The sequence below is a fragment of the Leptidea sinapis genome, chromosome 5, assembly GCF_905404315.1.
Source record: "Leptidea sinapis chromosome 5, ilLepSina1.1, whole genome shotgun sequence".
In the NCBI taxonomy this organism is placed as follows: Eukaryota; Metazoa; Arthropoda; class Insecta; order Lepidoptera; family Pieridae; genus Leptidea; species Leptidea sinapis.
In genome coordinates this window covers 11221886-11237037 of record NC_066269.1, presented here as the reverse complement: position 1 = coordinate 11237037, position 15152 = coordinate 11221886, and the positions used below count along the sequence as shown (strand labels likewise).

Here is a 15152-nt window from a genome sequence, read left to right as displayed (position 1 = left end):
TATTTATGATTACTTATATATTATATAAATGATATTATTCACTAATGAAACAAAGCCGTAATTTCTCTGAGAACACAAGTGTAACGGGTAAAGTGAAGTGAGGAGCGGGTGTCGGAGGGGTGGCGCTAGTGTAGCGGTGTGAAGTGTGAGGCGAGTAGAGGAGAGGAGAGGGGATGGCGTAGTGTTAATAGATGTCTTGCTTGGGATTGAACTTTTCTGCAGTGTTAAATTGTTGATAAATAATTACCAGTGTATATATTTGAAAGTTAATAATTTTAATAATATGTGATGAAAAAAAATACTATTTTTATTTTCCGTGACTGCTACACAAAGTTAGTTAAATTAAATATTAACAATCTACTATAATTATGAGTATTATTAGCAGGTAAACTAAGATGAAAATACAAGAAAAACTAAAGCAGTTTCGGAATTTATATTTCTTTATGTAAAAGTTAACAATTTTACTTTTAATATTTTCACAATCAAACATTACCTATTCTAGAAAATTCTAACCTCTGACACAGATATGTCTACGTGATCGACAACCCATAACGTTGAGCTAACGAGCTCGTACGCAAATGTTAGGCGACATAAGGGAATGAACATTCGATACTCATTTCAGTCAATGTATGTATGAATAATTTGAAAACAAATAAAACCGTTATTGTCAGACACAGTGGCAGTCGAGCTCATTAGGCCACAAACACCTTAGTTGAAGAGCTCGTTGGTGAAACAGTTTCGGTTAAAAACGAGCACAAAACAAAGACAATTCCAAATAACGACCTAGCCAATCAGTTAACCCGTCACATTGCACAAATCCTTACGGTATAATCATACCCAAACACAATTTGCCCGCACAAAAACTATTAAGCATTATAATCCAAGCTCTAAGATCAAGACAACCCGATTTTTTTATAACCAAAGTACAAAAATACAATCAAATTAACCCCAATGATGTATATAGCGGACACACACACACTAACTCCGTCACCCAGGCTCACACAGATTTTAATTATGTATTTACACACCATTTACTGAATAAGAGCCGCTTTCATTGGATCCTTTCCGCTAGAGTGAGAAAAAAACGTGTATGAGCGGAACGTTTATGTATCTTTACAGAGTGGATACAACATAGGCATAAACTATTTTTAATAATTTAATCCAACAAATATGATAAAATAAGCAACGTTTTTTAAATTTGTGTATTTTAGTCATTTTACAGAAATATAGAAAGGTCAAAAACCAAAAATACAATCCCGCTCGAATCTTTAGAAGACCTAAAGTTCTGCTACACCAGTCCATTTCCAAGGCTTGTTTTCTACTGGTATCAATCATTATCTTATACTTATTTTTACCAGTGAGAGGCCTTTCACATGTTGTCGGCTAATTAACTATGCAAGAATTATTGTTTAGATTTGAAGACCACTGTAGCTACAGGAATTACCGGGATAAATGCCGCCCAAAATATTGGGGTTCAATTAAATATCCTGAGCGGCACCGCACTGTAATTGACAGGGCGTACCACTTACCACCATCAGATGTGTCAATGTGCTCATCACGTTTTTTCATTAAAGAAATCTTGGTTCCCTTGGCCCCATTTTCGGTCAACCTCTTAATATGGTGAGTTAGGTGACTCAGGTTAAACTCTTCGGAACACTTCCAAATGATTAGGACACGTATGCGACAATGTCTCTACGCAACGGCAAGCGATCGATACAACTATGCATTGCAAGCGTCTTATGGTTCGAACTGATGCTGGGGTGCAAGTTGCAACTAGAAATGAGACCTTGACATGAGATGTGGCGGGAAGAGCTAAAAAATTACTAAAATCTGTCTGAATTTTTGAAGTTATACTTCTATAGGCGCGTTATAAAAAAATGACGAGAGTGAAATTTTAAGATGCGCGCGCATCACTGTAACACAAAAGTTTCAACAGGTTGAAATTATTTCATTTAATTTTCTGACGTTTGCTTCTTTCGTTATTTTTTTTTTTGGTTTCTTCGTCCATTATTAGGACAGGCTAAGGGTTCAGGCCCATACGGCCGTATTCGTTATTTATTGTCAAAGCCATCTTTGCAAGATTTTTACAAAATAGTTCTTTCTAAAAACTAAGAATAGCACGAGGAATAAAGCATTTTAATGATTTTTGCTTCGTTAGGTCAAAGAAGTATAATTTCTTGCGTGCATACACAAGTACACACACACTTTTTTTTAACTAGAATAATTATTGTTTATGTAATATGTCCCATTATCAAGCGAACCCCAGGGGTACGTACTTGGCGATCGGCGAGGCCCTGCTCTCCGGGTAGATTTTGTCATCCAGTCCTCGGTGGACTGACACTGCGTCTAACTCCTCCAGGTGTATCGACTGCAGGTACTCCGTGGTACGCAGTTCTTCGATTGTCGCCTTTCTAAACCTGAAATTGAACAATGCTTTCGTTGACCTATTGTTGTTTATAAATCATTGTATTTGTTGGATGCAATTACTAATTTTGACCAGCAATCACGACCCTCATGTTCACGAAGTAGCCTTACACAAACAATGAATTCAAGCTCTAAAGTTTATAGCAGTATTTCTCAACGTGGGGCCCACGCCCTAGAGGAGGGCAATTTGATAGTTAAGGGGGGCAATTCGATTGTTAAGGGGGGCAATTCGAAAATGGGCTCGACACGAATTTACTCCTTACGCTTTAGGTTATTTGAATGCAATGCTAGACATCGGTGAAAAATATAACAAAAAAGGCAAATTCCAAGAATGTACAAAAAAACTCCTACTACCGTGTCCATCTTCATATTAAGCAGAATGTGGATTTAATGCTGTAAATGATTTAAGTACTGATAAAAAAATAAATCGACTTGATATAACACAACGCGGAGACTTGAGATTAAACTAAGTAAATTGGAACCTAATATAAAATCTCTGTGCAGCAAGCATCAACCGCAAGGATCGCACTAAATGAATATAGAAAAATAAATATTAAAAATATTTTGAATTTCAGTTTTTCGTTTTAATATGTTTTAAAATATGACTCACGATGTTTTGATAACAATTTAAAAGTGATTTCTTCCTAAAACTTATCATTTATATTTCTTATGGGACAAAACAATTTTTAAAGGCAATACCAGAGGAATCACAGGAGCGCCGCCGGCCTTTTAAAAGCTTTTCCCAGAAACGAGAAGTCACGGTAAATATTGGTACAAAAATATATACCTACAAGAATCGCTAATTTAAATATACAAGCCAAGCTTACGTTTTGAGCAGCAAACTGGAACACACCACCGAAACAGAACTCATTGCCATCGCGGCCGACGCCATCCATGGCTGCAACAGTATTTACATCTATATTACATCCAATACAACATAACATCCATGTTGCCACATTCCACCTTCGCACAATGCGCTAGATACTTACCCCCTTATTCATAATAGTCTGCGAACTAAAAGCATTACTAATTCTCACTCTGTCTTCTTCTATTGACCTAAATCAGAATGAGAAAAAACACTCCTAAGCGGCTGTTTAAAGTTAGCGGACCATTATGAATAATAGGGTTAATCATTATCCCATTAACGTACTATAAACTACTAGACTCCCAGTCGCCTATTAAAAGGTGCTCAAAAATGTCCGAGCGGCGTTGTATAGACATACACATTAAGTTACAGATAACATTAAAGCATTTATTAAAATCAACACCTTGTAAGTTAAGATTATGGGGCGAATAACTGATTCAAAAGCGCTTACTTTAAACCTAGCTGTGACATAAAGTTTATTTGACTTTGACTTTACTATTTATTAATACAATGAAAATAGCTAAAGTAAACTAGTCGCGGCTTACCTATATCAGTTAAATGTCAAATTTTTTTCAACCATGCACAGCCGAGTCTATCAGCCAGTTCCGAATTCAAATATTTTTTATTCAAAATAGGATAATATGATATCACTTATTGAAAGTCAAAAAGTACCGCCCATTCGAAAAAGTATGCCTCAGACATAACAGGGTTACAGCCTATAGACATAATAAAATTACAGTAAAAGAGTTAAAACTTATTATTTTATAATCTTAATATATATTAATTCAATACCCCCCCCCTTACAACATACCTGTAACTGCAGCCCCCACAGAGCGAAGGCCCCGCTTGCCAGCGGTATCCCCAGCAGGTTGTAGACGGATGCGAAGATAAAGTTGAGTCGTATCCGGCGCACGGTCGTCCTCGACAGCTCCAGACACGCAACCACGTCCAGTAAGTCATTCTGAAAGAGGGATTAGTATTACTTTATCATATAACTACCAGTTTCACACAATCCTATAATCAGCAATTTTGGAAAAAAAAATACGTGTTGCACTCCGGGAGTGCCGGCAGAAGTGAAAAGTTGAACATTACAGTTAAGTGCATTTTTTAATAGTTTGGAATGATTAGAGAATAATTTCGCGCGAATTGATTTATTTATCAATTATAAAAGTACTTCTAGCATTTAACACAATATTAACATATTGCGCTATCGTACACAAAAATGACAATTTATATTACAATACACTTTAAAACTATTACAATTATTTTAAATAAAAAAGTTTCTCTCTCTGAAAAATAAAGAAACAATTAAATTTTCTATAAAAAGTTATTTTCAATAATATATTAATCAAACAAAAACACTATTTCAACAATGCACAGCACTTATTGAACTTTTCACTAAAACCATTTATTGTATGTAAATAATTAATAATATAATTTAGAAACACAGCACTAATCTTGCACACTAGAGTATCGCTGTATAGCTACAGATATAATGCTGTAAGCATTTCGGTGACGCATGACGATGACGCGACCCCATAAGATTTTCCGCTACTAAAAAGTGTCCAAGCGACATAAGATTTGAGGGCGCAGCATTATTTAATTACCATATTTGTAATGTTGACAACACAATATTAAGAATTTGACATCTTGATACTTGTAAATTATTTTAGAATATAATGTTTTCATATTCAGTCTTAATAAATATTTTATACTATAAGCCATATAAAAGGCATAATATTAGTTCCATTTTATGCCACGACGGTTTCTTTCACTACAGACTTTAAAGAAGTTTTTACTGCAAAAAAAATGGTTGTCTGTAATGTCTACGTACGATAATTGTACGTGATAACGTCATAAGAAAACATTGATGAATACTTTTATGAATTGAATTATTACTACAAAATTATCATTCATCAAAGGAGTTAATTGAATATTATAATTTTGTCGATAAATTAACATTTATTGGCACTCGTTAATTTTAATATTTTTTTACTTAAACTAAACCACGCCTTAGGTCGATCGTGTCTCTGTATCGCTTGTTCTTTGCTCACGCCTGCACGCTCGGCTCAGGCGGTATGTGACACTTTTTCATGCGTACACGTACATATTGAGAGCATGAGAGTTGAACAAAACATACAAGATTTTATGATGATACGTCACTCGAACGTTTGGCTCAGTTGGAAAGAGCGCTCACACGGAACGCGAGATGTCGTGGGTTCGTTAGTAATATTTTGTTTTCAGTTTTATTTGTGTAATTATTTTGCATTTTTTTTCTCAAAACTATCATATATGTATATTCAAAACCATCCGTGGAAAATAATTTGTGGGTTTATAACGCTTTATAAGGTCGGCAATGCTCTTGTGATGATGCTCGTGTGTCCTCTTCTCTAAAAAAACCAGCCCATGTGCTCGCTGTCTACAAATAAATAAATGAAGTTACCCTCATAAGTACTAAGTCGGCGGCCTCGACAGCCACGTCTGTGCCACTTGAGATGGCGATACCCACATCCGCCTGCGCTAGAGCGGGAGAGTCGTTCACGCCGTCACCCACCTGCATTACAAATTGAAGAATATAATGCACAAATACAAACTTTTTTAGTAAGGGGCGAGACGAGCAGGACGTTCAGCTATTGATACGCCCTGCCCATTACAGTGCAGCGCCGCTCAGGACTCTTGAAAAACCCAAAAATTCTGAGCAGCAATACAATTACTACTCATTTTCCCAGTAAATTCATGAGGACGAGACTAGCAGGACGTTCATGTAAAGGTAATTGATACGCCCTGCCCATTACAATGCAGTGCTGCTCAAGATTATTGCATAACCCAAAAATTCTGAGCGGAGCCATTGCGCTCGTCACCTTGAGACATATGATGTCAAGTCTTATTTGCCAAGTAATTTCACTAGCTAGGGCGCCCTTCAGACTGAAACACAGTAATGCTTACACATTACTGCTTCACGGAAGAAATAGGCACCGTTGTGGTACTCATACTCTAGCCGGCATCCTGTGCAAAGGAGCCTCCCACTTGTGTATGGTTCCGTCTGTGTCACAGGCTTCCGTAAATGTAAAACAAATGAGATATCATATGAACAGCTGAGCAGTAACATATACAACTGAATATTAATTGGTTTCTCAAAGCAAAAGTTCAATTATAATGAAAAAAGCATGATGATGATATATCTTTCACAAAATAACATATTAATATCAGCATAGAAAAAAAAACAAATTTACATATTAATAGTATAAAAAAAAACCTTGGTCAGGGGGTTCGAACCTTCTCTCCCTTTCCGAATCAGAGCTTAAATCTAGCGCCTTAGACCGCACGGCCAAAACTGATTCCAGAGCGTTGGTTGAAATAAATGATGCAACTTCACCCCTACTACAATCGATTGTAATGTGACATTTTTTTTTATGGAATAGGAAGACAAACGAGTTACCTGGTGTTAAGTGATCACCGCTGCCCACATTCTCTTGCAACACCAGAGGAATCACAGGAGCGTTGCCGGCCTTTAAGGAAGGTGTACGCGCTTTTTTTGAAGGTACCCATGTCGTATCGTGCCGGAAACACCGCACAAGGAAGCTCATTCCACAGCTTTGTAGTACGAGGAAGAAAGCTCTGTGGAGGACCGCCACACATCCAGATGGTGGGGATGATATCCTTACTTGTGGCGTGTCGTACGAAGGTGGAATTCAGCGGCAGGTACCAGGTTAAACAGCTCTTCGGGACACTCCCCGTGACAAATGTGGTAGATGGGCGAAAATTTGAGCCAATGTCATAAAAGTTTCACTTCAATAATAACTTTACAATTTCATATATTTTTATAGCTCACCATCGCAACTTTTTGCCCCTTTTCTTGCAGCTTCTGTATTTTGGCCACCTTGTGAGACGGCAGCACCTCCGCGTACACCTTGTTTATGCCCACCTGGATATTCATAATCAATTAAGCACAAGCAATAATACAAATAACCTACAAAATATAAAAATGTATGTGTGTACTTATGTACGCAAAACAAAAATCCTTAAAAAAAAATATTTCTCGTGGTATTTTACGTGTGTAGAAAAAACAATGTAATAAAGAAAGTATTCAATACGACCAATGAAAATATAATTATACCGCATAATAATTTACTTAAATAACATGTAATTTAATATTATCATTAAATTATTTTTAAACAATTAGAGAGATTTTTTTTTAAACTTGTATATAAATTGCAACAATATATTCAATAGACCGACGCAATAGACTGGCGCAAATACTATAACATACCTATTATAAAAACGGGAATAATTCAGTTTAACTAATTTTAGTTAAATTTTTGTTAAAATTAGTTAATAATTTATCCTCTACATTGTGACGTGAAATTATTGTAAAAAACAACACGAATTGAAAACACGTGCACGTGCACCGAGTCCTATAAATACAGCCGCACAGTCGACACTTGAGTCAGTCGTGCTCGGGCTGTCGTACGGTACGGACCTCTCTGAGACGTCGTAACGCTGCCCGTTGAATAAACGAAAGTAATAAAATACTTACTCGTGTAGTTTTCTTTGGAAGAACCAATTAGTGATCTTCAGCAAGCTAGCAATAATTGCTGCACAATAGCACAATTATTGTGATGTCAACAGTAATGACGTCACACCTTTTAAAAACAATACAGAGGTTATTTTCTCGTCATATATAATATAGTAGTATATAGAATTACCTGTCTGGCGATAGCGACGGCCGTCTTCCTGTTGTCTCCGGTGAGCAGACATACTTCCAACCCCATCTTCTTGAGGCAGTATACAGCCAAGTGTGCCTCCGGCTTTACCTCATCTGCCACGCCTATCGTGCACACCAGGTGATCTGAAAGTTACACCATGCATTACTTGCAAACCTCCACTGTATAGAACTCATAGACTTACCATATGTGGTGCAATGAGTTTCTTGCCGCTTCTTCTCATTAAAACTAAAGTTATTTTGCATATAATATGACACAACCGTAGGTAGATACTTGTTAGAGTTGTAATCGATAAACAAAAAGCTGTTTAAGTTTAATTTGACATTGTTCTCTAAAGAATATTGTAAAAACACTACACCTTATGTATTTAAGGCTAAACATCTTTTTAAGATTGTTTTTATAAATTATGATGTATTTTAGAGATAATTATTGTGACTGATGAAGAACTAAACAATAACAATTTATAACCTGTTTTACATGTTAAGTAACAACCAAGTTACCTGTTACCTGCTCAGGAAATCACTCAGAAAACATTGGTTCCGTAAGCAGTGAACTTGCAAAAATAAACTCTTTTTACAAAGCTTATCCATTCAAAAATTTGTTTTATTAATTGTTCAAAATATTAAAACATTCGAATAACATAAAAATACTAGTTTTTAATGACTTGTTTAGGTTGTTGGTAAGTAAGTGTAAAAAAGTATCGATAAACTAGAATTGAGGGTAGGGTAAAGTAGGGCACTTTATTTTTTCGCCATTTGAGTGTTTGTTGATTCAGTTTACCGCGAGCTTTCGGGATATGTGTTCGAACTCCGGAGTGTCCGTGATTCCAAGTGGGTGCCTTTCGCAGTGCGCGATAGTTTCAAGTGATTGACTATATTTAATAATTTAACTATCTAATTTAATTAAGATTTTGAAATCAATTTTCATTTCTTCGCTAATTCTTAAGAGCTTGTTTACGAGAAGAGAAGTAACAGCCAATTTGCCGCTTGTGTGCAACGTTGTCACTTGTGTGCTACGGGGTCAAAGTACGTTTTCGTTTGCTAATTAAATTTTGATGTTTATTTTCTTTGAAAATGTCACTTTTATAATTTACGGATTTTAATTAAATAATTAATTTTACTATATTTCTCTGGACCAGTATGACTTGTATTTTTGTTTATTTCATTTGTATGCGATCCATACTGTATACCTACCGTTAAGGATCATTCTAGAATCATATCGAACAGTGTAGTATGTAGTAACAAATAAAAACTTATTTTTGTAATCAACTCTAAGGTCAAGGTTCCTTTCGCCGGTAAGTATCTATCGAATTCTCTACGTAGCAGTATTATTAACCGCGTCTTCATGAATTTTTTACTTCTGCCGTGTGGTATTGATCACACACCGTTATTTTTCAAAGTTGACTAGATGACTCCACAGACATTGTTCTGTACATAATAAATAAAATACTGTTATTTATGAATTTGTCAATAATATTTAATAACACCATGAATTATGTAAACTAAGCCCCCTGTTGTTATAATGAAATTGTTTCATAGCAGAATTGTCAAACCGTGCATCAATAAATTATCTCAAAGAAAATATGTCCATACATACAAAACAAAATAACAATAATTACGGGTCCCAAATCGAAATAATAACTATAATATCACTCAAGTTATTTGGACTAAAGAGCACTCCATGAAGTAATCCCAATTAGAATCCGTTCATTAGTTTAAGAGTTCACTGGAAATAAACATCAGGACACTGGATTTATATATGGATGGTGTTAGGGAAAAATTATCAGAGTGAATTTTTACAATGCACACCGTCGCGCAAATTCGACACCCTAACGTTAGTTGGTCAACTAGACCATTTGTATCATACTTCAGCTACCAAGCCTCTTGTAACTCATATGTCTGCGAATGGACGAGAATAAATTTCAATATAAAATGTAAAATAAAAAAAAAAAACGTTCTAAATGTATGAAAATAGTTTCTTAATTACATTATTATTCTTACATCGACAAACGTAAAAAAGCAAGAAATATTTTTTTAAAGAATGTTGTTTTCTTACTCAACAGTAGTAATTCTTGCGTGCGTACATAAATACACAATATTTTTCTTATTAAAATAATTTGGCTATTGTAAAGTAAAAGTAGGTATATTGACGTACCGTTGATGGCGACCAGTACAGCCGTTCTGCCGAGCTCCTCATCATCAGCCAGCACCTGGTGCACGCGCCGCGGCACCGTCACACCGTTACGGGACATCCACTCGCGGTTACCGATTAGAACCACCTGTTCCACCTGCCCAGGCCAACATTCACATTCAACTAAGTCTTAATCGGGTGTTATCCAATGTCAATCCTGTGCAAAGGAGCCTCCCACTGGTGTCTAAATTGACTTACTGACTTACAGGTTCTATTTACTTTAAGAGGAGGAAAAACGAGCTTACAGGTTACATATGTTAAGTGTTCACATTGTCCAGCATCATCAGAGGTATCACAGGAGCGTTACCTTTTAGGAAGGTGTACGCGTTTATTTGAAGGTACCTATGTCCCATAAGTACCACGCAAGGAAACTCATTCTAAAGTTTGACTTACGACTGATCCGAGTCCATCAGGATCCGTTCCCAAAGAAACGAGTTTTTATTTATCGTCAAGCACGAGAAATGGCGGCGTTTTAGACGTGTGTGTTGACACATAGTTCGACGAACAGATGGCCGCTAAGCAGTAAAGTCCTCGAATGGCGATTACGTACCGGAAAACGCAGTGTTGGTAGGCCCCCCACGAGATTGACTGATCTGGTCAAGATCGCTGAAATACGTTGGATGAGGGCAGCGCAGGATCGTCGTGGAAATCTTTAGGGGAGGCCTTTGTCCAGCAGTGGACGTCTTCCGGCTGATGATGATGATGTGTATTGACGAAAGGCAGAAATAAAATTTGTGATTTAATAATAAGGTTAAAATTTAAATTTATCGACACACTCATGATTATCGTCACATCACTATCGCCTTCCTGCACCCTGCACTCAACTCGCGTCCTCAGTACCTGCATGTCGGGCGGGATGATGGCTCCCAGCCGGAGCGCCGCCTGAGCCGAGCTCAGCGCCGAGTCTCCCTCGTCCACGATCACGTCCAGCGGTACTCCGCCCAGGCGCATGGAACTGGCGCTGAACACCCGAAACAATATTATGAACTACCAGCTGTTACCCCTGACTTTGTTCACATACACTTTTTAATGTCAATAAGGAACGAAACAAGCAGGACGTTCAGCTGATGGTAATTGAATCGCCTAGCTCATTACACTGCAGTGCCGCCCAGTATTCTTGAAAAATCAAAATATTCTGAGCGGCACTACAATATCGCCTTGAGACATAAGATGTTAAGTCTCATTTATCCAGTAATTTCACTAGCTACGGCGCCCTTTAGACCGAAACACAATAATGCTTGCACATTACTGCTTCACAGAACGACAGAAAAAGTTGTGGTTCCCACAATACATCCTGTGCAAAGGAGCCCCTCACTGGTAAAATCCCTCAGTCGCCTCTTGCGATACACTTGGGCCTGAGACTTCTCTATTATTTTTATGCCCCGGGGAAGCACACATCCTATATGTATCTAACTAGCTAATAATAACATGTAATAAATTTTATACATTTGGCATTCAGTCGTTTTACCGTGATTATTTAACAAATATTTTAAATATTTCAAACTTCACATCTACATATAATATGAGATCACGCTTTACTGCGCCTAAGTACATAAGTCGCTTTCAGCTATTAACTCAAACCTTATGTAACGAAAAGTCAGCTACAAGGAAAAAAAATTTTTTTTTTCACCGGACCGCGCATTATTCCGGAGCGGTACGGTAGTTTTTTGCCATCTTATTGCAATTTATAGTCAAATACATAATGTGAATATCGCCTCCATATTTGAATACCAGCAATATATTTTATTAAGAAACTCTAATTTATGCAATATTTTGTACAATAGTGACAACATTGTAATTTGCGTGCAACGTCTATCGTTTCGCGACGAATTCGGTTTGCTTTCGCTTTGCTATGTGACTAGATTTAAACGACACTATACATGACAAAATGAAACGTTTTGCCACGCTTTCGGTTCGCTGTCTGTTTGAAAATAGCTAAAGTGATCACCTGTAATCCTGTATAGTCGGCTGAACGGTATTGGTCCGTAGCACCAGTCGAGCTCGCAGGCCGCACCCGGGCGCCGCGGTGAACGATACGCAGGAGGCTCTGCTTTCTTTCCCACCTAGCACAGTGCTACACCACTGTACAATAGCTGCGGACAGTAATAATAGTAATAGAGTTAGAAAAAATAAAATTTATGAACATAAAAATTTGTTTAAAACTGTTGGACAGGTTCATACGCGCTGCACCATACATGGTCATACACTGGTTTTGGATAGACCACAACGTACGTCATTGCTTCAACGTAATACGCAAATTTCTATTGACATATGAATATTATAATGTAAGTGAATTCTTAAACTGTCACATTGATATTTAAATTTCTTATTTATATAAATAATTGTCAATCTCTGACATTAGCACGCTTTGAATAAAGCTGAGTAGCATAGGTATTATAAACATTTGTACTGTACCATCCTGTAATGAAACCTATTCAATGCGAATAAAGTTTATCTTATCTTATGAACGATGCGGGACGCGAACCCGCGCCCTCTCGGGTTTCGTCCGGGCGCTCTTCCAACTGAGCCAACCGTTCGAGTGTCGTATGGTACGTAAGTCCTGGTATGTCTTGTTCAACTCTGAGGTTATGGCGGACGGAATCCGAGAGGTCGCGGGTTCCAGTCCCGCATCGTTCATAAATTTTTGTTACAAATTTAATTTAATTAATGTACCTGAGGCGACGGGATGCTCTGAGTTGAGCTCGGCGGTGAGGATACAGGCCACGATGTCGGGCAGAGTGGCCGCGTCACCCGTCAGCAGAGACACGCGAGCCACGCGGGCGCTGCCGCGGGTGATGGTGCCCGTCTTGTCGAAGATCACTGTCTTGACCTGCAACGACCAGTGGACGTGTCAACTGGGGGTCATGACCACTGTTCAGGCGAAAGACGTGTGGCGCAAATTCAGCCAATCAACGTGCGCGATACCGGAGTCGGCTCGGGCGCATTGACTGCAGCGCCACTCGCGCGGTTGTGGTCTATAGGCCAGTTACTTCAGCTAAGTTAATTAGTGACGCTTGAGAACTACGCACGTATACGTATATATTTCGGCCTGGCTATGTCGCAGCCCTACCTACTCCAACCTACTCATCGGAATAGGAACAAATGCAGAACAGAAGCCGCATCATCACATCCAAGGTTACCCATTCCACACTTTTAAGGAAAATTCGAAAATTAGGAAAGGATTTCAAAACTATAAGGAATCTAGGTGTTCTACATTTTTGTTAAACAATTTACAATGCCTTGGTCTTTCTATTTTGAGGTTGCTATGCTATTTTTTAGTTAGGGACGTTTTTTTACTAGGAAGTTTACCAAGAGTTGTTTCAATATGTGATGTTATTTATTTATTTATTAAGTACAACCACATTACACATCCATACAATCTAGTTTCATACATACGGGGTAAAATGACTTTAAATTTTACAATAACTAATAACAATAATATAAACTAAATTCTTAAATACTTCCAAATCTTTAGTTTAAAACTATATAAAGAGTCATAAAACACATCCAACTCAATGCGACAATTTATTAAATTGTACTCCTTAAGGATGCGTGTTATTGTCACTACCTATGGTAAATAAATATATTTCTATCTTCTTCTATCTAAAAGAAAATGTTTAACCTTATGTGCGTTCTCCAGAGGCTCCGCCCCCTTGATGAGCAGGCCCAGGTTCGCCCCGACGCCCGTGGCCACCATGACGGCGGTGGGCGTGGCCAGGCCGAGCGCACACGGACACGCGATGGCGAGCACGGACAACGCGAAGTGGAACGCCGTCTGAACGATCAGCTCCCAGTGAGAACGGTCGCGGTACATCTCCTGGAACACCCCGCGCTATGTGAGGCCTCGTGTCGGCCGTGCTACTATCATAGTACGGTCAAAACATAAATTCTTTCAAATTAATGCTTTTCAAGCACTATTTCAAAAGCATAACAGATGTTACGTAACTGTCAGAGCGTATAATATTATCAAATTGAAGTTTTTTTTTATGAAAACAGGGGACGAGACGAGCAGGACGTTCAGCTGATGATAATTGATACGCCCTGCCCATAACAATGCACTACCGCTCAGGATTCTTGAAAAACCCAAAAAATTCTGAGCAGCACTACAGTTGCGCTCGTCACCTTGAGACGTAAGATGATAAGTCTCATTTGCCCAGTAGTTGCACTAGCTACGGCGCCCTTCAGACCGAAACACGTTGTGATACCCATGATCTAGAAGGCATCCTGTGCAAAGATGCCTCTCACTGGTAAAAGTTACTATATTTATACTTATCTCTTTCTTTCTTCTTTTTGGGTTGTCTGGACGAGATCGTTTAATTCGTCGATTGATCATTAAGACCGCCCATTGCGTACCTATGACTGTAATTAGCTTAAGATCTTTTTTTTTATTTACTTTTAAGTCTGTGTGGTATGCAATAAAGTGTCTATCTATCTATATCAGCTTACTTTCACTTGGTGGGTTGAAACAGGGACGTACTCTTATAATTTTAAGGCCGGCACGACACCATTATCAAACGCTACTTTTGATTGGTGATTGTTTGAAGTGTCTACCTGGACATAACCTCACTAATAAATTATCTTGCCCCAAACTAGGCATAGCCTATGCTATGAGTTGCAATACAACGATATATTTAATAGAATATACTTACTTAAACATATATAAATACATATATACATCCATGACGGAAACAAACATCTATATTCATCATAATATAAATGTCTGCACCTACCGGGATTCCAGAACCCGGGATTTCTAGCCCAGTAGTCGGGTCACTGACCACTGGGCTATATGGGTCCTATATATTTTCTCTCTTTTTATTTATAATATTACATTACCTAAAGCTAGTTTTAACATAGCTATAATCATTGTTTTTAATAGTTATTTATTTTATGCGATATTGTTATCAGAAACGAAGTATTAGTAAGTGTCTTGTAATTGTAATTTTTTT

The 15152-nt window shown here is 37.8% G+C and overlaps 1 protein-coding gene across 4 annotated transcripts in view; it reads right to left on the bottom strand.

The window, feature by feature from the left end:
* Positions 1–15152, bottom strand: part of LOC126964454 (copper-transporting ATPase 1) — a 94009-nt gene that overhangs the window by 2046 nt on the left and 76811 nt on the right. For 3 of the 4 annotated variants that reach the window (XM_050807553.1, XM_050807555.1, XM_050807554.1), the window contains 11 exons: positions 13826–14020; positions 12877–13033; positions 12152–12296; positions 11044–11164; positions 10168–10300; positions 7996–8138; positions 7122–7214; positions 5733–5843; positions 4101–4250; positions 3252–3322; positions 2277–2417 (listed from right to left, as the gene is read on the bottom strand). In XM_050807553.1, the coding sequence (XP_050663510.1) occupies positions 2277–2417; positions 3252–3322; positions 4101–4250; positions 5733–5843; positions 7122–7214; positions 7996–8138; positions 10168–10300; positions 11044–11164; positions 12152–12296; positions 12877–13033; positions 13826–14020 (1460 nt within the window). Of the gene's footprint in view, positions 1–1028; positions 1069–2276; positions 2418–3251; positions 3323–4100; positions 4251–5732; positions 5844–7121; positions 7215–7995; positions 8139–10167; positions 10301–11043; positions 11165–12151; positions 12297–12876; positions 13034–13825; positions 14021–15152 lie in introns of all 4 variants that reach the window. The other variant, XM_050807556.1, reaches the window with a different exon arrangement.